Below are 23,166 nucleotides of genomic sequence, written 5' to 3' on the forward strand. Positions count from 1 at the left end.
GGCTTTCTAAAAGCAGGGGAAATCATACCCGTAGCAGGACCAAGTCAGCATGCTTGCCAGCAGTCGCCCTGAGTCACAGCTGGAGCGTCCTGTGGTTAGCATTCTGCTCTGACAAGAGGCTCAGGAGTAGCAGGGGGCCTACTGGTTTCCATGGCGACCAGTATTTGTGTACTTTGAAAAATGACTGTTCCTTTTTGTGTGGTAAATTTACGCGGGAACAAATTGTAGAGGTGACGTTAGCCATCTGTGTGAATACAAACAAACAAAAAAAAACCTAATTTAATTAAGTGTAAACTTTAGAAGGACATGAAATTGGGGGTTGGGGTGTTTTTGTGTAGAGGTTTTTTGTTCTACACTAATTAATTAATTCATTTATTTGACATATTTAAACATTTTCATCAATGTCTATTTGATGTTTATTTCAATGCATCACTCTCTCCCCTCCAAAGGCTAAAAGAAACTAATTGTCATTCATCAGTGTTCCCCCCAAACCCGCTCCCTTTGCCCCTGCCCCAGCCCCCATCCCATTCACAATGTGTTATTTAAGAAAGACTGGGATTCAGGAACTCTCCTTCAATGAGGTAATCCTATCCGGAAGGAAGAAAAAAAAAAAAAAATCCCCTCCAAGTCATGTGAAAATGTCAGGTTTCTTAACCTTGCTGAGCTGGGGAGGCAAAAATACTGTACTGCTTATGACCTTGTGTAGAATCTAGAAGACAGTTCCTCAAAATGTCACTACAACCGTTTCAGAAGATCCATCAGGCTTAGAGCAATTATGGTTATAGAGAAATCTTACCTTGTGTTTTGTTGCATAAAGATGAAATAATTCAAGTTTTGGTCACTGAACTACATCCCAAAGTTAAGAATGAGCCTTCTGGAGTGAAAAATAGTAGAAGTGTTTCTTGCTTATTATACCTCTGCTTGGGAACAGTATGTTTATTTTTGTATTAATTAGTTTTGAATTGGAATTGGTACACTGGATTTAATAAAAAAACAAAACAAAACAAAACAAAACTCTGAAGCTACGATAAATATCCTAAGGCGATGCGGTAACTTAGGAGTACACAGAGTGCAGCATGGCCCTCCTCCCCCCACGTCCACCCCCTGCCTGAGATGGGGGGACCTGCCATCAGAAGGGAAGGATTTTTTGTTGTCCCGTTTTCTCTCTGTGTTGCTTTGTTCTTTCCCTCATTTTTGCTGCCTCATTCTGGCTTCTGTCAACTATCTACACAGACACTTGCTAATAAATATACCTCGTCAAAGTAGCAGTAGTAGTAAAAAATCAAAAGGAAGCTCAAGTGATAATCCTGAAAAATAAACTTCCTCTTTATTCATTCGCTTAAAATGCTGAGGTTTACTGCCTAAGGGTGAGTTATATAACGGACTTCTGAGTTTCCCGCTTTAAGTCTCTGATGACCTTCCCCCAAGTATCATAAACATGGATACCTGATGAGCAGCTAGTTTTGAGAACTCAATAAGACAGGCCAAGATTTAGAAATCTGTAATTTATTATGACCTTGAACAAGGCCCTGCCTGATCCCCGCCCCCCCCTTCTACAGAGCAGCCACAAAAGATCCAGACTCTTTGTTGCCTAAAAGGAACATGCCGAAATTTAGGACTGTAAGACCTTAATATGTATCTAACTATGCAAGATTCAAGTAATAGTGCAGATTAAGTCCCATCAAAATAAATGCAGTTGTAGTGGAAACCATTGTGTTCATTCATTGAAGATGTACTGGGAATCTGCCCTTGACTTACGAGGCAGAAGAGACTGGGAGAGGTGGTCCAGGCTCTAAGGAAACTCATAATCAGTAGGGGAGATAAGACACACATGCCTGTAACTAGAATACAAAGGAATGTGACCATTTCTACAAAGAAGCACAGGTAAAAAGTGGAGGGGTTTCAAAGGAAAACTAATTTATGACTGGCTATAGGGATTAGGGAAGGCCCCATGGGGGTACTTCGTAGAATTTGATGATAAAGTTTTTTTCCATGCTTCAACCATTATGTTTAAAACACTATTTTATATCATAATATTTCAGTAAATAAAAACAATTTGGTTGGGGCACCTGGGTGGCTTGGTCAGTTAAGTGTCTCGCTCTTAATTTTGGCTCAGGTCATTATCTCAGCATCCTGGGATCCAGGGATCCAGCCCTGGGTCCAGCTCTCAGCGGGGAGTCTGCTTCTCTCCTTCTCTGTCTCTCCCTCTCCCTCTACCCACCCCCACTCACATGCACGCTCTCTCTCAAATTAAATGAATAGATCTTTAAAATAATAATAATTTTGTCAATTTGGAATGTATTGAAACCAGATTATACATTTACCTACAGACACATGCAAACACATGCACTCACACATATTCTTACATATGTATACTCTATAAGAGAATGATCAAGGAAATCCATAAGTCTACAATTGATTATTTTCAATTTTGTTGTGATGGACTGTTCATTCCAAGGGTAACTACAACAAAGTAGACAGCAATGTAGACATTAGTGGATTAAAAGAAAATACAATGGCTTGAGTCACGAGAATCCAATCTTTTTCAACTATCATTATCTTTCTTGATTGGAGAGATATGGCAGAGAAGCTTATTATTATTATTATTATTTAGTTTAGAGGTATGTATCTGATGAAATTAATGAGGCAGATAAAGGGTACATGACAGGATGTACAAATAGTTTAGTGGGAAAGTGGGCAAAGACCTCAGCAGAAAACTTCCAGGGGAAGAAATATAAATGCCTAGTGAGCATGAAAAACCTTCAACCTCAAAGTAACATAAATTAAGACAATTATAAAACCAAAAAATTTTTCCTATCAGCACCAGCTTTAAAAATAATAGCAGTCGTGATTGCCAAGGTCCCCTGTAAGAACCATTTCAGTAAAGTACTAGTGGGGGTACATTGGTATAAACTTTCTGGTAAGAGATTTAATGATATATCTCAAGAGCCATAAAAGATGATACTCTCTGATTCATTCCCCTTACAGGAATCTTTCCTGAGGGGCATTTAAAATATCAAACAAATACTCATATTGGCAAAAAAATTGGAAATGTCCTCAGTGAACTACAACACAGTATTAGTAGCATTTTATGCCACCATTAAAAATGTTTACATAGACTATTGAGTGACATACTTAGAGAAAAACTGGGAACACAATTAAATGTGTAGCCTGAATTTATACACACACATACACACCTGGACACATGTGTGTATATGTATATATATAAGCAAACGAAAAAAAATGTTGGCAAGAGAAACTTCTGGTATTAACAAAATATTAAGAGTGGTTATCTTCAGTGGGATTAATTTTCGTATTTACCTTTTCCATAGCTTTCTAAAATGTCTAAATTTTTATAGTTAGCATTTATTTAAAAATTTATACATCTTACAACTATAAGACTGATATTCGCTGAGCGTCTCTCATGAGTCATTAACGTGTGAACACATCTCATCCGGGCCACCATTTCCTTATTCTGTGCCTGGATTTACACTTTCGAGGGAACTTAATAGGCTGACCTAAAACCAAACATTAATATTTGGATTTCTGGCTTTATTGGGCTTAGGAATCACCCATAAAACTCTCTCTATATATTTGTCCATTTTTAATGCTTATGTGAAGCTTCCTGTGCTCAAACCATCTCAGCAGATTTACCCTCAACCTTTCAGCCAAGAAGCAGCTTTTGCTACATGAGCAGACTTTGCTATTTTCCATGTGACAAGCCATGTGAAGTTTCTCACATTGGGAAGTTTCTCCTTGATTTCAGCTCCATGACGGCCCCCGGCGGATTGGGCGCTACTGTGGAGCAGATACGCCGCCCCCAGGGAGCACCACAGGCTCCAAGCTTCAAGTGCTGTTCTACACGGATGGGGTCGGTCACCATGAGAAAGGATTTCAGATGCAGTGGTTCATTCACGGTAAGCCCCGTGCTGATCTTCCTCGTATTTGATAGTTGCTGTTTGAGTAAGAATTATTCCTTTCCCAATTCTCTCTTTGGAACCAATCCCATCTACGAATACTGGAACATGGGCAGTAAGCTGGTGCTAGGCCTTGGACTGTTTCCTCAGTCACTGGTGGCTCTGGGAGAGCTAATCCGGGTAGGGTTAAGAGAGGATGGGCCGTGAATAGCTGCTGAAGTCTTTGCAACAATAAATTGCCAAAGAGAACAATAAATTGCCAAGGAACGGAGTGAAGTTTCTAGTGGGGTAAAACCTACAGCTGGATGTGGCAAGCTAGGTGGCATGAGAGTCTCCCAGGGGGAGTGGAGTGGAATGAGATTCAAGGCTTATTCTGACATAGCAGAGAAGGAATGGGGGGGGGAGGGCTGAAAAGATAAAAGGGCAAGGATGGGAGTCACTCTGGGGGGGGGGGCACTGGGCTGAGAGGGGGTTAGGAGTAGAGAACTCACACTCCGCCGGGGCATGTGCTGTACCTGCCCAACAGAGTTGGGGCATGTCAGCACCTACCTATGAACGGGTGGTTCAGAAAGCACGTAGAGATAAGCATTCCGCTGAGGATGAGCATTCATGTTTAATGAGAGTTCCGGAACTTGGAGATTGACCTCATGTGGCCCAGTCTAATGAGAGGAGGCCCCAGAGCAGTGGTTCTCAAAATACGGTCACCCAAGAGCAGTATCAACATCCCCCGGAACTTGTGAGAAGTGCACATTCTGGGGCCCCCTCCCAGACCTACGGAAGCCTGAGAATCCACATCTTAACTAGTCTCCCTGGTGATTCAAGTTTGAGAACCACTCTCCCAGAGGGATCCACACCTAACAAATACAGTCCTTGTGACTATCATCATAGCAGTTCTCAACCAAGGTCTTAGGACTCGCTGGTCTGCTTCAATCAATTTGAAAGAGAAGTGGAATTGGAATATCATCACACACAGATAGCGAAACATTAGTTTACTGTCGAACATTAGCCCTACTGTCGAATCAGGGGTGAGCACACATAAATGTGGATTGTGGTTGACTCTTGAGGGTTGTTAAAATCATAGTCCGTTTATTATATGAAACTTAGCACTGTACAGAAGTGAATACCCTTACTGTATACTTAAGAGTGTTAGATGTTCTGTTAACATGAGCTGGAGACAGGGTGTATTTCTGTTAAAATGCAAGTATGGGGCCTTCAGTATTTAAAAATATTCAGTGGTAATCCACAGAGCTACTTATAGCTTGAAATACAGATTAGGAATTCCCAAAGTGAACAAGCTATGATAATTAAGCCTGTGGGAGTTCTGGCCTGTTCGCTTCACCAAGGGGGTGGATTTAACCTTGAAATGTAAATTTATTGACTTGTTAAGTGAAGGGACTGGATTGATTTATCTGTATAATACAGTCCATCTCTAGTATTCTGTGATTCAGAGATGGCGTGATTCTAAGGCAACCAGAGAAGAGTGCGAAAAAACCTAGAAGACACAGGAACATCTTGAGAAATGACCCAGATTTTCAAGGGCTCTGGATATTTTCCAGAACAGCATTCCTCAGACTTTCACATGCATGTGAATCACCGCATGTTAAAATGCAGAGTCTGATACAGGGGCCTGAGGTAAGGCCCATGAATCCTAAATGAATTTCTAAAAAGTTCCCAGGGATTGCTGATGGTGCAACTCTGTAGGCCACACTTTGAGGAGCAAGGCGAGAGCAGATGTTAAGGCTGAAGACATAAAATAGTAGAAAGACAACATCTCTGGAGACTAGAGAAAGCTTCTAAGGTGCTCCAAGGGCTCACTGTACTAAGAGCAGAATAATCTTAGTACAATCTTTTGATGTCAGGAGGATACGAGCTGGGGCTCCTGTAAGAAAGAACTTTATTGCTTCAGAAAGATCCAAAGGGGAGGAAAGCTTTCACGAGAGACAGAAGGATGGAAAGGAAGAAATGCTAACCAGGAGGTGGAGACTCAGGGTCTAGGGAGGAGGTCCCCAGGCCTAGATACACATTGGAATTGCGTGGGAGTTGTAAAGAGAACCCATGTACCGGGTTCAACCTTCAGAGATAGGATTCAGTTCGTCCTCGGTGGGACCTTGACAATGGCTAATTAAAAAAAAATCTCCCTAAGTAATTCTGCCATGTGTTTAAGATGGAGGGTTTTAGGAGCAGTGATTTTGCTGTTGCTGGTTAATACCTTTCCTCTCGGTGGGTTCCTTCCTCTCCCTTCCAGGCTGTTCTAGTTATCCTACATGCAAGGCCACACTAAGGAGTACGATTTTTTGGTCATTATTGGCTAAACTGGATTACTCTATCACTAGATTCTTTCAACCAACATGCTAGACGTGGCTGAATCCTCTGCTGAGAGCTCTGAGTTTGTTTTGGGAAAATATTTTTCTACCAGTTCTATTTGGAATCTGTCTTTCTTTGGGAGGGTCAAAGACACTCTCTGTCTGTTCTCTTTTCCTGTTTACTATTTCACAACTTTCTCCCAACTGCTGAAAACTTGCTAAGCTTGGAATCAGAGTTGTAAAACAAAATTTTGCCAAATGGGACCAGAACGTTTTTTTAACTCTACCTACATATAGTGCTACCCACTATATGTAAATTACACTTGGGAAGAACCTTCTGGAAGGGGATTGTTAGTGGTGTAGATCTGTGCAAAATTAAGTATCATATACTGCAGTTATGCAATGCTTCATGTACACAGAGTTTCTACTCTGCATTTTGACTTGATCTTTAACTTGAGGTAGTCTGGGGAGTGGGGCCAACAGAAAAGACTAGGGTCAGAGAAGAGGTCTTTGATGGGAGAGGTTCTCCCACTTCTTACCCAGCAGAGATGGACCGAAGACATAAATCTGATTTCATAGTCACCTGTGTGTTCATTCCACAGATACTGAGGAGTTGTTTAGGGCTGGGTACTGTGCTAGGGCTGGGGCCAGGGTGTGACTCCCACCCACAAGCCCGGTTCCTGGTTTTATAGAGCTCCGCTGGGTGTCTTTGAGAAATAGCCACCAAGCAATATGCTCACAAGTCAACATATTATAGTCAGAAGTGTGATAAGGACCATGGAAGCTCATAAAAGGGAATTTGATCTAGACAGGAGGTCAGAGAAGTCCTGCATGAGAATAGAACCTTTGAACTAAAATCTAGGAATAGGCGGGAATTACATAGGCAAATAGGAGAAGGAGAAGGATTCCCTGTAGAAGAAGGTCCCTGTGGTGGGAGACAGCAGGGTAAGTATGAGGCACCCCAAACCCAGTGTGGCTGGGGTCTAAGGTCAGAGGGGGGAGTGCTGGAGGGGCTAGCGAGCTGAGCTGTAGCCAGAGTGTTCTGGTCACTCAGGTCACTCACAGTTAGGGGCTCAGGCAGGGATAGGGGCCACACCCTCTCTTTCACCTAAACCCTTGAGATTTCAAGGAGAGCAGTTCTAGAAGGACTTTAAAGCACTGAAGCCACATGCCATGTGGTGGGATTCAAAATACAAACTAACACACAAAATGTAAATAAATACAAAACAAGCAAAGACAAATCCAAAACACATTAAACAACTGGTCTCCGTGTGACAGTATAGTAGGCATATTGTTGAGTACACGTGTTTGTGCACATGTGTAGGTGAAGGTATTTCAAGAAGCTCATCTTTGCACAGACCCTCCAGGCCAGGGCCCAGGACACCCAGCCTGACTCTAGCACTGATGCTGCTTTTCTTTCCCTAGCCGGAAGGAAGCACCTTTAAACCTGTAGCGTCTTTTCATTCGAGATAACTCATTTCAGGTGCTCATCCCCTGCCCCCTAGCTCTTTTCCAAACTGTGCAGTGAGAACTCCAAGAAGCCCTTCACTGAGAATTCAGAATCTTCACTGGTATCATTTCCTGAGCATTGCTGCTGAGGGAGAATCCACACCCCCGCGCCACCCCCCCGCCACTTCATTTATTTTGCCAATTAATAAATAAGCCTGTTTTCAAAATGTGCTTCTTTGTCAACTGCACAAATCTTCTATTTGCTTTGAGAACATGGATGTACAATCAGGCTTTATTTGTGGGCCCATTTTTAAAGAGGCTCTGTAGATGTGAGATTAAACCGCACTGCCTCGCCTTTATGAAAACCATCAAAGAGAATCCCACTCTGGAAAGAAAGAAATGGCCACAGTTGCCCTGCCTGGCTAAAGGGTTCACAGTATTCAGTGTTGACAGCATTGTCCAGGGGCTGAATTCAGCCTTGGGGGCCTCCATCTGGGTTGCTGAAGGGAATAGAGAACTCTCTGCAAGCTGTGTGAATAGAGACCTCCCTCCCGGTTGGCTGTGCACACCCCTCGCCTCTTCTGGCCGTCCCTCCCAGAGGCCCTCTTTTATAGGCAGTGGGATCCAGCATACAAACAAGGTCAAGGAGCTTTGTGAGTGAAAGAGTGACATTTGCAAAGGGAGAGCACCCCTGAGCTGGGAATAGCCGGGGAAGGGCTAAGTGGCATGTGATCGGGAGGTGATGTCACCCTGAGTTTTCACAAAGGAAAGTGTGGCCTTTTCTTTGGGGAGATAGATGACATCAGCCTCTTGAATGGGGGCTGGTTCCATTTTGCCTTCTTTTTAGCTGTTAACGAGATTTCTCAAGCCTTGAGGGGAATCAGCTGGGGAGAACATGGCTCCCTTCCTCCATGGCTGGCTTGGTTTGAACATGAGCCAGTCCCCTCTTGAGTACTTATGGACATGTAGCACCATATGAAAGGGCTTTTAAAAAATATAATTTTAGAGCCCTGACAAAGAACCTCCATGAGGTCAGCAGTGTTTCTTTTAGACCTTCCATCTACTTCTCTTTCCCTCACATGGTCTTCTCAGTTGTCTTTGTTTCCTTTTGGTCTTTCAGGGGAATTCCTTCTCATTGGTAATTTCTATTCCTTTTGCGACTTAGAGTATATGTGCTGGGGTTTCTGAGAGGTTCACCCTTTGAGGACAAAGGTTTTATCTTTTGTAATAACATTATCCATTTGCCTTATATGTGAATGCTGGCTCATCCCTCTTCCCGTGTGAGGGTGAATAAACTTGGCCCTTTGGGGGTGGTCTGGGCCTGCTCTCCACAGAACAGATCGTTTGCAATTGTGCATCATGTTATAGTGACTGCATGTAGCCTCTGGAAGCAGGAATTTATCAAGAACGTATTTTTCAGTGCGCCTGGGTGGCTCAGTTGGTTAAGCGACTGTCTTCGGCTCAGGTCATGATCCTGGAGTCCTGGAATCGAGTCCCGCATCGGGCTGCCTGCTCGGCAGGGAGTCTGCTTCTCCCTCTGACCCTCCCCCCTCTCGTGTGCTCTCTCTCTCTCACTATCTCTCTCAAATAAATAAATAAAATCTTAAAAAAGAAAAAAGAACATATTTTTCATTTGTTCAACCTACCAACCAACCAACCAGCATATTTATTTTTCCACTACCAGGTTCTGGGCTTGGTGTTGAGAATATAGAGAGTGTATTAGTTTGCTCAAGTAGCCATAAGAACATGCAGCAGACTGGGTGGCTTAAACAACGGATATTTATTTCTCACTGTTCTGGAGGCCTGAAGTCCAAGATCAAGGTGTTGGCAGATTTGGTTTCTCCTGAGGCCTCTCTGGTTGCTTGCAGATAGTAGCCTCCCTGCTGTATGTCCTCACATGACCTTTTCTCTGTGAGCACACATCCTGGTGTTTTCACATATCCCAATTTCCTCTTCATAAAAGGGCACCAGTCAGATTGGATTCTGGGCCCACCCTGGGGGCCTCATTTTGACGTAATCACCTCTATAATGGCCCTATGTCCAAATACGGTCACATTCTAGGTACTGGGGCTTAGGGCATCAATATATGAATTTTAGCAGAAACAACTCAGCCCATAACAGAGAAAGAGACAGCATCCTTGACTTTAGGGAGTTAGTCATCTAACAGGGGAGACAGACAGACAAGTAAACCAACTGTAGAAATAAGTCCATAATCCATGATGCTGTGGGAGCAGAGGGGATGGACGGTAGCCTGAGGGACTTTGAGAGTCTCTCCAGACAGCTTTGATACTTGCGCTGAGTTTTAAAGAATGAACAAGAATTGATCAGTCAGACAAATATCTAGGAGAGGGAGGCATTTCTAAGTAGAAGCAAGGAGGCTTGGGATATACCACCCAAATTTTGTAATGGGCAAGGATTTCAGCTGGAGCACATGTTCTTAATGTCAACCCAAAGGGCATGAAAATTGGTTCTTGGGAGAGTGAAAAAAAAATCTTGTATTTAATGGATAAAGCACAGATGTATATCATACATAACATATAGTATATGTGTAATGTTAACATCCCATGGAAGAGAACTTGGGAAAATATATCTAGGAAGTTTCCCTAGAAAGACAATAATGACCAAACAGCTGGGAAACACTGAGCTCCAGGGAATGAGGGAGTTGTGGCAGGACAGGTTGTCAGAGATCAATTGGTCAGAACCATTGCAAGAACTTGGATTTTATTTCCTGTTGCCTGTCCTGAGCCTTGCCTCTGCATGATGCAAAAATTCACAACAATCTGGATGTATGATGTTCGCCGTGAAAGTGATTTTATGAATTGTGGTCAGCAAAGATTCAGGGCACGCTCACCAGGCTGGGATGTGAATCACACCTTCTGGTCCTCGTGTCAGACAGAGGCCCTTCTCTTGCTGGTGACGAATTGCTTTCATAGTCACTTCCTGCTGGGCAGTGATAGATAAAATGTCACAGAGAGAAAAGTGTTAAAACAGCTGTCCTATCTGCCTTTAAAGGAGCCTCCTTGACAATCAAGAAGGTGCCTTCTGTTCAGTAAGTCAATAAGCAATCTCTTGGTGAAGATAAATGTGTAAAAACATGGACTCCTGTGATTATTTTATTCTTTCGGGTGGGATATAAGATAAAGAAATTCTGTCCCATTTGGATAGAAATTCAAGTAAAAGAGAAGTTTTTAGGAAAATCAGTTGTGTTTAAGTTCAAAGTTATTTCCCTAAACACCGACTAGGCTTTCTTTCACATTTACACATGTTATACCCACCCAATCCTCCCTATCCTGGCCTCTTCAGCCTATTTGATATTTTGAACTTTTGTCTTTGTGATACTCACAGCAAACCTTTAAGCCTGAGACTGAATGAACACAGTCTTCGTGTAGAACCAAAGCATAGATTGCTACATTGTGATACTGTGTCTGATTTTTATTTATGGCAAATTCTCACTTATATCTTTTTTGCAAAGAAGCTCTTAATGGAAGATGGTAATTATAAACAATCTGTTTATAAATTAACTCACTTTTGTAAGATTGAGATAATAATTTACTAAGAAAATCATGCACCTCTTTTTGCATCGTCTTCAGAACCTTTCCAGCGAGGTCCTAGTAATCAGAAGCAGCATTAAACATATGCAGACCTTTCAGAATGAGTGGGAAAGCTAACTCCTGACATAATTTGCCTCCTTGACAACCAAAAATACACATACACACAGTTGACCTTCACTTAATGTTGGCTCTAACTCTTGCAACCAAGTGAGGGCCTTTCAGGAGTCTTACGTCCCAATTCCCATGTTGCTACTATTTGAAAAAGTTTGAGTTCTATTTCCGTTGCTTCTCTTTGAAACAGTTATAAAAAGAAAAAAAAATAACTCCCAAGCAACTATGACCTTCCCAAATCATATATTGTGCAATTTGTAATAGTCCTTGAGATTTGGGCCAAATGAAGGGCTTTCTTGAATCTTCTGTTTGTGTTCTTGTTCCCTAGCAACAATATCCCTGATAGATATTACACGTACTTTCCAGGGGATTCCACACTCTTTCATACAACATGAAAAAAAGAAACCACGCTTTTTTTTCTCATAGTTTCAAATTTTGTGGCAGCCAAAAATGACTAAACCAATGCAGAACAAACACAATGTTCAGGGTAGAACATTAATTCTTGTCCCCAGAGGTTTCTCTTTTTGAGCATTCACTTATATATTGCCATATTTTTCTGTGGCATTATTTATCCAAGACTTGATTTCTTTATGTGCCCCTGTGTACTCAGAGAAATGAATGCCAGCCTTCAGTGTCATTGACTCACACAACAAAGAGTGAATCTCTGAGGTAGGATAGCAACTACATTCTAGAAGATTTAATAGAATTTCACATTCTCTATATAAGTAATGATATTAATATATTTGTCCCTGATTTTTTTTCTCCTCATTATACCTACAGACTATTTACAACCTACGTGATAGAGATTTTAGTACTTAAATGTAACTTTAAATTTATTTTAAGATATTGTGATAAAAATGAACTGTCATATAAAGAGTGAATGAAACGAAATGAAAATGAAAATACGATTTAAATGCTTGGTGCATTAAGTTAATTGATTCTCATTTATTATCACTGGACCAAAGAATTATTTAAAAAATGTTTGATAATATCAAAAAATGTTTGATATTATCATCTTAAAAAAGTGATACTTGCCGTGTGCTGAGCCCTTTGGTTAGTGCTTTAAATATTGCCTCATGTTTTGTCCAATAATGCGCTGAAGTAAGCGTCATCATCCCCACATTACAGATAAGAACACTGAGGAAGGAGTCTTAGAGAAGTTAAATAACCTCCCCAAACTTACAAATCCAGAGAGTGATAGAATCAGCACACAAAACCAAGGTGTGGTATAGAACTCCAAAGCCTCTGTTTTGAAGAGCTGCACTCTGCCTAAAAGCAAGTACGTTTTCCTCACAACTATTCATTGCAAGAGAGATTAAGCTATATTGCAATGCAGAGATGGTTGGAGTTTATAGTAGGTAATTTTGTAATTAAATTCCCATTGAGGATGGGAATGTTTGAAAATGAACATATGCAGTCTTTCCCAAGTAAATAATATTCAGGTTCCAAGGTCTCCCCACTGAATTACACAATTCCTCCTTTCTTCAGGTTCAAGTAGCAATAATGGGGGGAAGCACATTACTTAGCAAAGGACTAGTTCAAAATAGCTGATGTTATTTGTCCTTCAACATGGTATCTGCTCTGTTACTCATTTATAAAGTGCTCCTCTTTGGGAGTTGCTACCTAGGGTTGATGGAATCCTAAGCTTCTGAGCTAGGATAGACCACAGAGGTCATCTAATCTGTTATCATGGTTTAGTTACTGAAACTAGTTTACAGGAGTTTTATTACAGTGAAGAGTGAAAGGATAGCCACCCCCAAAATAGATTGGCTTGACTGGAAATCAGCAATAAGGGACAGAGTGCAGCACTCGATGGGGTTAATTTAGAAGCTCTGCCCCAGAAACATTTGCCCCTCTCCAAGGAAATGACCTCGCAGGCTTGATGCCTGTAGCCTTTGCCCTGTAAGTGGCCTGCACCCCTGATATCATCACAGAAAATGATCCTGTGTCTCAGGCTTGGACAGAGCTTGGATGGTTAGAGGATATGACCGTTGACAAGGTCATATCCCTCCCACATCTGTCCATTTGTTGATATGGAGCACCCTGGCTGTGGAGGAAAGGTTGTGAGTTGGGGAAGGAGAGAGAAGGAAACGGTGGTGGGGCATGCTGCAGAGCCATGCGGGGAGGTTCATGAGCCTTTCCCTGTAAGGATACTGCGGGCCAAAACAAATCAAAAGAAAGCAGGGTTAGAATGCATACTTTTAAATAGAAGTATGAGTGTTGACCTTGGAAATCGCATCAAGAGAACACATTTCCTCAGTCTTTGCCTATTTGGGGGATTTCATGAAGGAGCTATTAGTGGCCTTAGGCAGGACTAGGCATGTATTTTTGGGGGGAAATTAGTCCAGTTGCCTTGGTCTCATTTCATTTCCTTGGAAGATATATTTATACAATTTTCATCTGTTTTGTTCAGAACTCTTAGATAATTTAAAAAATGCATAAGAGAAAGAGATTGAGTGATTGATTGACCTCTGAATTATAAGCAAAGAATTGCTACTGAGGAACCATTGTTTAATTTGGCCAGAATGAGTAGAGGAGGAAGAGAAAGGACATAGTTAATCAAAATGAAAAGATGATGCGATTGGCTATACTTCTCTGGGTCAAAATGAAAGATTGTTATCCTTTCATATACAGGAAATTAAAATTTATACTATGTGAAAAGTTCCAAATATGGCTCCATTGGGTTCATTTCTCTTTAAATGGTGTACTAAGGTGAAATACTTCAATAGTCAGCTTCAGGATATCTCAGAGAGTCAGATAGCTATGATAATCTTAATTTTGAATATTTCTATGACATCTTATATAGTCATATAAAAGTCATTTTGTAACTATGGACAGAATCGATTTTGAGCTCCTCGCCTCTATTTTCCAAGTCATTAACTTCATGGTATGGCCTTATTCTTTCTCTTTTTTGTTGCTACCATTGAAAAGAGACGACTCTACTCCATATCCATTACTGTATGGAAATCAGTCAGACAAGTGATTTTCTGAAAGTCTGGGCCTGAGATGAGGTCCTCATGGAAGAGGAAACTTTTTAAACCCTTACTGGTTACTCAGTGCTAAAAATCATTATCCTTAATTCTTGGGTTTGTGTTTCTCCTATTGTGCTACCGACCCTAAGTCTGTCTGTAGCTTTCTCAACCGTCGACTTTGCTGCGTCTGAATGTTGGTGTCTCCCCAAAACTCATGTGTTGAACCTAACCCCAAAGGTGATGGTATTAGGAGGTGGGGCATTTGGGAGGTGATAAGGTGATGAGGGCTCTGGGCTTAGGCCCTTAACAAAAGAGGCCCCAGAGATCCCTCTGCCAACATGAGGTTTGTGACCCAGAAGAAGGTCTTCACCAATCATGTGGGCACCCTGAGCTCGGTCCTCCAGCCTCCAGAACCTTGAGAAATAAATTCCTGATGTGTATAAGCTATCAGTCTGTGGTATTTTGTTATAGCAGCCCAAAAGGACTGAACCCAACTTTCTCTATCTTCTAACCTTATCCTTAACCAACCATTATCTCAATCTCAGTGTGATAAATAGGAAGTAATTAACACAAGAAAGAGTAGGGAGAGCTTACACACCCCAACTCCTTCAGATATTACACTCAAAGTGGCTATAGTTTTGTGTCTGTCTTCAGGTTTGGCCACCCTGTCTATCAAGAAAAGAATGGGGGTACATTAGCTTCCCTAAGGCTGCTGTAACAAAATACCACAAACTGGGAGGATTAAAACAACAGAAATTTATTTTCAAAGTTCCGAAGGCTAAAGTCCAAATTCCAGGTGTCAGCAGGGCCATTCCTCCAAAGGCTCTCGGGAAGAATCCTTCCTTACCTCTTCTAGCTTCTGCTGGTTGCTGGCAATCCTTGGCTTTCTTTGGCTTCTAGAAGCATAATTCCAATCTCTGTCTCCATCATCAGTGGCCTTCCTCCTTCTGTGTGTCTATGTCCAGATTTCCCTCTTCCTATGAGGACACCTATTATATTGGATCACCCCCACTCTAATCCAGTGTGACCTCATCTTACCTTGGTAACATCTGCAAGACCCTGTATCCAAATATGGTCACATTCACAGATTCCAGGTGGATGTGATTTCTGGGGGACACTATTCACCCTAATACAGGAGCGTCTGCAGCTTTTGAGAACTTTCTCCTCTCTTGGGGTCACCCTGCTTTGTCTTCTTTCTTCTTCCTTTATTCTCAGGAGAATTTCACATTCCTTGGTCTTTTTATTATATGATCTTCTTCTCTGATTTTATCTGTGATTGCTCTAGCTTGTGCTAACCCACAAAATACCCCAGAAAATTAATCTGCAAATCCTTAAGATCAGATCATATCCTTGAAATCAGATGGATTCTGCAGGCTCTACCCTTGGTTTTATCTCCAGAGTCTAGTGATCTGATTTTCATATTTTCTCTTAGTAGGATAGATACCTACCATCTGCCTTTCTCCTGCATCCCAGGAGAGCAGCATCCATTTTTAGACTGTTGGGGAATTAACTGGTAAAATCAGAATTAACAGGTAAAATTGCTGACTTTTTGTGGTTCTTCTACATGCTACAGTCACCTTTGGACAACTTTGGCCATTTTAGGGAGCTCACATTTTTCTCTACCTCCACCTTCTACCCCCATCCTTAAATTTCTCTTTTCAAAATTGCTTTACCTATATTATTTGCGTATCTCATAGATGAAACAGAAGTGAGGCCTCTGTACTCCAGGAAATAGTTCAACCTTGCCTTGGGTTGGACCATCCCCCACTTCGGAGCTCCTAGTTGCCATTTTGCATCATACCTGCCCCACTGGAAGAATCCGTATTGACAACGTCTTCCAGCCACCCCACTGCTTCCACATGCTGCCCCCTAGCATGTCAGGGGGAAAGTGGGCTAAGCAGTGAGGCACCTCTCAAGGTATTATAGGAGAGAACATTTTTGATTTAGAATAATAGAAAAACAATTACCATCTGGTAACATTTTAATGAAGTGTGTGAGCATCATGATTTATTGTGTTTAAAATTTATTCTTTTACTGTACTTTGGCTTTTCACCTCCTTTTTTGACATGGCTGCTGATTTCTCAGGTGTTTCCTTTGGAAGTTAAAGGGTGAGGATGTGAAGATGTCCTGTTTGGGTTTGTTCTCGGTTCCTTTTCTTCCAGCCTCGGTGCGCTTTGGCCATGCCGGTTCCATGCTGGCCGCCCTCCCAGTACTACTGGTTTGTGGAGCATAGTTTCAAGAAACTGCCAAGTGTAAAGAAGAGACTGCATTTGAGCAATTGTAGGGAACTACATAAAGCACTTTTAATACTTGGAGGCTGTGATTCCGTTTAGCTGTTTCCTTGCTGGTTTGCTTTTATTCTAACTCTTTTATTTAAAACGATACCAACAACCCAAAACCTTGAGGAGAGAACATACACAGATTATGCTTAATTTTTGTATGTGCATTCTGAAATTTTATAGCTTGCTTGTTTTAGACCAAGAAAACAAAACAAAACAAAAAACAGTGTTAGCAAAGTCCTTTTATGAAAAAGATTTAAACTATCTTCACAAGTAAGCAAATCTAGCAACAGCTTTTAATTTTTCCTTGTTATGAGTTCAGTAGATCAATGTGCTTCCTGCTGATAAGGTAAGCACTTCCTTTCAGCTGATGACTAGGAGTTCGGAGGTAAAGAAATCAAATAGATTATCAGTCACCAGTACTAAAAGTTTTATAAAGATTAACTAATTAAAACTGAAAAACATGTGATTCTCTGTAGGACCTTATTCTATTCCAGCTCAGCTGTTGTCTAATGATATTAATATATTAGATTTTGTCAGATTTGCCTCACATTAAATGAAAAGGGTTTTGCTTTATTTATTTTTTTCGGGTTGCTGTGGTGATTTTCCCCTCAGTAGACAGACAGAACAGTAATGACGGCAATGTTCAACACTGCCATTCCAGTGCTTTTGGGCTCAAGTGCCCAACAAGTCATAGTGGAGAGAACACAGAATTGGGAATAGGGGGTTGGGGGGCTGGGCAGAGATGACGGGTGGCCCCAGATGTGCATTCAACAATGTGAGCTGCAAGCCCACCAGCCCTCTGGAGCTAGTTGCCATTTTGCATCATACCTGCCCCACTGGAAGAATCCGTATTGATACGATCTGATACGATCATTCTTGACTGTTGCATAGAGTTGTTAGGAATTTCAAATAAGATAATGTGTTTATTAAAAGTGCTTTGAAAAACTATGAGCTCCCATGCAAATATGAACTATCTTTACTGTAGCTTAGTGAACAACTTAAATGAAAAACCTTACTTTGGTTATTTCATTTAATCTGTACAACAACCCTATGAGGTGAAGGATTAATGCTGGTACAGATGAAGAAATTGAGGATGAGAAAGGTTAAATTAGTTATGCAAGTAGTAACACAGCCAAGGTTGGAACCCAGCCTGTGCTTTACTTGGAATATTATATTTTCAAAAGTTTTGCAACCTAACATGCAAATTAGGCAACTCTGAACTTATGTTGTCTCTTCCATGAAAATCTCTTACTAACTGGCTATAAAGAGCTACTCTAACTCTATTTCTTCCAAAAATGTCTCTCTCAAAACCCTGTATTCACTCCATTGTATGCTCCTTGGTTAGTCTTTTCCTCACTTAATCATTTTCCGTATGGCAACCCCTGAAATGCTTTCCTAAGTCACTCTCCTCTATTTTAGATTCCTGAAGCCCAGCTATAGAAAACTTCTCTATTTCTTTTACATTTTATTATTCATTTGACTGGGCAGGTAACATGATGATGGAGAGGATACTGGAAGTCTAAACATCACCTCCTATGTTGTTTCCTGATAACAATTGGTTGATGTAACCTCCTTCATCTCCAACCTCCACCTCTCTATCCTTCCCCTTCCTGTGACCCCCTTGTCACCCACCCAAAGTCACGGGCATGACTAACAACCACATGATTTTTAGATTATTGCATAGCCACACATAACTGTGTGCTTTCTCAGCCGTTTCGTTAGTTGTAATATTCACACGTGTCTGTACCATTATTTCTACTCTGAGATGTTGATACCTGTGATTTTCCAGAAGCCTTGTTGTTTCCATCTCCAAAATGGGTGGGTGGATTTAGAAAGATGTTCCCTTCTGTGATTCATTCAGGAGAAAGTGTAGTTTAACAAGAGATTGTCAAATCCTAAACCCTACACCAAACAAAATAGTGCAGTGAACAAAACACGTTTTCCCTCCTGTTCTCCCCCATCAAATTTATTTTATTTTATCTTATTATCTATTTATTTATTGAGAGAGAGAGAGTGAGAGAGAGAGAGCAGGGTGGGAAGGGGAGGAGCAGATGGAAAGGGAAAGAGAATCTTAAGCAGGCTCCATGCCCAGCACAGAGCCCAACTCAGGGCTCAATCCCACGACCAGAGATCATGACCTGAGCTGAAATCAAGAGTCAGATGCTTAACCAGCTGAGCCACCCACATGCCCCAATTTATTTTTTATTTTTAATTAATTAATTTTTAATTAATTTTTAATTTTTTAAAAAAATTTCCCCCTCCCCAAATTTAAATTTAACAAGAAAGTAAAATGAGGATACTTGTTTATGTAGAAAGTTTTTAGTATTGGACATTAGGAACACTGATAGCAACTGTGGAGGTAAAGCACCTTCTCAAATAGATATATTTTTTAATTCCACAATTTTATTAAAAACAAAACAAAACACACCTTGTGTCTTTCACAAGAGGTGCAGAAATAGTAAATCAAATAAAACAAACAGCTGTGCTATCCAATATGAGTAAGACATTGTTGATGAGGCAGAATTAAACTTAGCTTTTGATTCATTTCAGCATTTGGAACACATTCTCTCTTTTTCAGAATTATACACAATGGGAGTTTTGGATTATCTTCATATTTCTTTTGATTGATGATGGGCTAGTATATGTTGATATGGTTCTAAATCATATTTCTGGTATTGGAACTGACTCCCTTTTCCAGAGCTAATTAAGTGGAAAATGATGCATAAATAAAATTCGGAAGACTCACATTATACATTCTTTAAAAAATCCACTATTTATTGTGAATTATAATTGTCATTTGCTTTCATTTGTAATTTAAAAAGTTCAGCTCTTGGTGTCACTTCATAATTTTTCATTTTTATCCATAATTATATAATTCCAAATTCCTGTTTTAATGTTTCACTGTTAGCCGAAAGATAGCTTGAATTTATGAAACAAAGTATCAAATTAAATTCATTACATATTTAACTTTTTGGTTAATAGAAATTTTCATAATTTTTTGTGAATATGTTTTCCCTTACCACTAAAAGAGAGCATAGGAAAAAAAAAACAGACATCATTCATTTTTTCAGTTTTTAAAATGTGTATTTCGACATATTTTCTTTTGCCTGATACCATCTACACATTTGTCAAAAAATACCAAAATCAGGGAAAAAGTGATGATACCCAAGAGAGTGAAGCATAACTGGCTAAATGTTGATTAAAATCTCTCATCTGTGGCCTGGAAATAAGTACCAAAAGAGAATTATGCTAACACAGTACTATCAAAACTAACAACTTTTTAAAAATATCTTTTAGCAGCTCAACATGACCATTTATTTATTCTTATTTATAACTTACCACCAATTAACTTGTAAAGGATAAAACAGAATTCACTGTTTTTTCCAAATCAAAACTTAACTGAAGTTACTCTTTGCAAACTGAAGGAACAGCAAAAGGAGTTTAATAACTTAGAGAGGGGCAGGTGGGGAGAGCACATTTTAAATCTATAAGTGGATTTTTTTCCAGAGGCATTAAATACACCTGGCTTCTATAACATGGCTTAAAGTGTTGTATATGCTCAATAAATACTTATTGAATGAATGAATGGGAACTGGAAAGTTATATCTATCTCTTTTCAGAATGTAGAAATAGAGCGAAATTTCTACCATATGATCAGAATTAACTTCACTTTCCAGTACTTTATAGTTTTACCATAAAATACCACCAAATGAATGTACAATAGGAATATTGGAATTTCTCCTTAAAAGACACACACTCAAACTGTACTTTTATACAGTTTGGCTTTGTGTTTTGTAAACTTTGTTTATGTTTGTTTTAGATCTTAGGGAAAAGTACACTGTGGGCCTCCAGAGCTGTAAGTGGGTAAATAAAATAAACACTGTAATTTTTCAAAGCATCACTGAATGCCAAGAATCTAATATTATCATTCCAGCTTACACTGACCAGTTTAAGGGTATTCGTATTCTGTTATTCACAAAAGAATTTACAAGGAAACCTAAAACCATTGGAAAAGACAATGGAAAATGTCCTGCAGATTTTTAGATGAATCAACTATGATAAAAAAAAAAATAGAATTAGTTTGTCTGGTGCACTGAAGTGAAGTCAAGAAATGCAAAGATGAGATATCCAAGCTTCCATCTCCTGTTCTCTTTTATATGATGTGGCCATGAAGTTATTCTCCTCCAAAGACTTTTTTTCATTTGATTTTTTTTAATCTGATACAATTGATACCAAGAACCACAGGACCTGAAAAATGTAGGTTGAAAAAAACGGGGGGGGGGCAGGGTAACAGAATGCTTTTGCTTCCCTATGATGTACTTTAGTAGAAGGTGCTGCATCTTCAGATGATTTATATGGGTCACTATGTTGCAAGACTCCAGGGGGCATCATTTGATGGCATATTCTGTGACCAGTGCCCCCTGTGGTTGTGCAGTGGGGCTTCGTAAACTGTGCTGATTTTGGCTTCAGGAATGTTTTCCATGTGTTGTTCTAGGAGGAAAAATATTTTCTAATCTTTCATGGCATTCCTGTTTTTTTAACATCCACCTCAGTCTATAAACAATATCAGCATGGCTAATTTTAAACAGCTTTTTCACAGGGCTTTAGCCAGAAATGAAGGTTAGGAGCTTTATAGGCCGTAGGAAAGGTACTGCCCTGTGTGACACTTTAAATCTGAAAACACGGGGTTTTCAAAGGGAAGGAGGAGGCAACTCTAGAAGATAGTGGCATATTGGGCTAGAATCAGATTTCTTTACTGAATCAAGATTCTTCTTAGAATTCTCCTCAGCCATTTTCAGTTAAGTGGAGATTTTGTATGGGGAGTATTTCTTCTGAACCCTTATAAAATCTTTTTTTTTTTTAATTTTATTTATTTATTTGACAGAGAGAGACACAGTGAGAGAGGGAACACAAGCAGGGGGAGTGGGAGAGGGAGAAGCAGGCTTCCCACGGAGCAGGGAGCCCGATGTGGGACTTGATCCCAGGACCCTGGGATCATGACCTGAGCCGAAGGCAGACGCTTAACGACTGAGCCACCCAGGCACCCTATAAAACCTTTTTCTAACTCACTGTATAAGGCACGTTTGTAGAGCGTGGACAGGAGACATGACCTCCGCTTTAGAAGCTTGTCTGAAGTCATGGCAGTTTAATTGCACTCATGTGACAATGCACATACGTTCATGGAGTGAGGAGGTATTATCAAGAAAAGTCTTGATGCAGAATGAGGGGGGATACATGGAAGACTTTGCCAACTAATAAAGAATATTCTGAAAAAATAGAAAAGGTGGCTTAGATATGTTGACAGAGCAAACAATGTTTGTTTTTTTAAGAAGATTTTATTTATTATTTATTTGAGAGAGAGAGCGCGCACATGCACATGCGCGAGTAGGGAGAGGGAGAAAGAGAATCTCAAGCAGACTCCTCACTGAGCATGGGGCCCTGACAGGACTTGATCTCAGGACCCTGAGAGCATGACCTGAGTGGAAACCAGGAGTCAGATGCCTAACCAACTGAGCCACCCAGGTGCCCTAAGCAATGTTTTTTAATCACCAAAAATTGTTATTGGAAAAAAGGCTGATTTATCTTTTTTCCTAATTTTATCTTTCTTTTTTTCTAATTTTGTCTTTAAAATCTGAGCCTTCCTCAAGGTTTTTACTTCTTTCACAAAGTTTTCTCTGCCTCTCCCTTCTCAAATCTCTGAATTCCTACAAACTACGTGAGTCTGTAGAATTCAGGAATTAAGTATTTGGGCACGATCAGATTGCTTGTATTGATGTTCTGCTCCACCACTTATAAGACCGGTAACCTTGAGCAAGCCACTTGACCTCTGTTTGCATTGATTTGATCACTTGAGAAATGCAGGTAATAGTAGTACTTGTTTCATGTGGTTATTATGAGTATTCAAATATGAAAAAAAATGTAAAGCACATCTAAGCACTTAGTGGCAGTTTCTCTTACTATATATCACATGGTGCAATATCTGATTGTTTCTTGTAATGATTTGCCTTAATTACTTTCTAGGGCATAATATATACACCTAAAACATAAGCTTCATGTTTGGGTTTTCCATGCTTGGGTTTTATATATCCAGTTTTTGTTTGTTTAGTTGGTGTTTAGATATAAGTTTTCTGGGTCAGGACCTGTATCATTTACTGTTTTTGTTTGTAACAGACTTGATTTTTTAGAAGAGTTTTAAGTTCACAGCAAAATTGAGTGAGAGGTAGAGTTCCCATTTATTTACCCCTGTCCCCACACATACACAGCCTCTCCCCACCCAACCCCAACCAGAGTGGGACCTTTGTTACAACTGATCAACCTACATTGACACTTCATTCACCCAGAGTCCATAGTTTACATTAGGGTTCACTCTTGGCATTGGGCATTCAACGACTGACAAATGTATAATGACATATTGCCACCATTATAGTATCATACAGAGTAGGTTTACCGCCCTAAAAACCTGTGCTCAGCCTTTTTATCCCTCCTCTGCTCTAGCCCCTGGCAACCACTTATCTTTTTGACTGTCTACATAATTTTGCCTTTTCAAGAATGCCATACCCTCGGAATCCTATAGTATGGAG

General features: G+C 40.3%; 1 protein-coding gene across 1 annotated transcript in view; it reads left to right on the forward strand.

Annotated features, from left to right (window-relative positions):
* Nucleotides 1–23,166, forward strand: part of CUBN (cubilin) — a 265,132-nt gene that overhangs the window by 94,474 nt on the left and 147,492 nt on the right. The window contains exon 28 of the mRNA XM_027595548.2: nucleotides 3,767–3,917. Within this exon, the coding sequence (XP_027451349.2) occupies nucleotides 3,767–3,917 (151 nt within the window). The remainder of the gene's footprint in view (nucleotides 1–3,766; nucleotides 3,918–23,166) is intronic.

This window comes from Zalophus californianus, chromosome 9, assembly GCF_009762305.2.
Source record: "Zalophus californianus isolate mZalCal1 chromosome 9, mZalCal1.pri.v2, whole genome shotgun sequence".
Classification (NCBI taxonomy): domain Eukaryota; kingdom Metazoa; phylum Chordata; class Mammalia; order Carnivora; family Otariidae; genus Zalophus; species Zalophus californianus.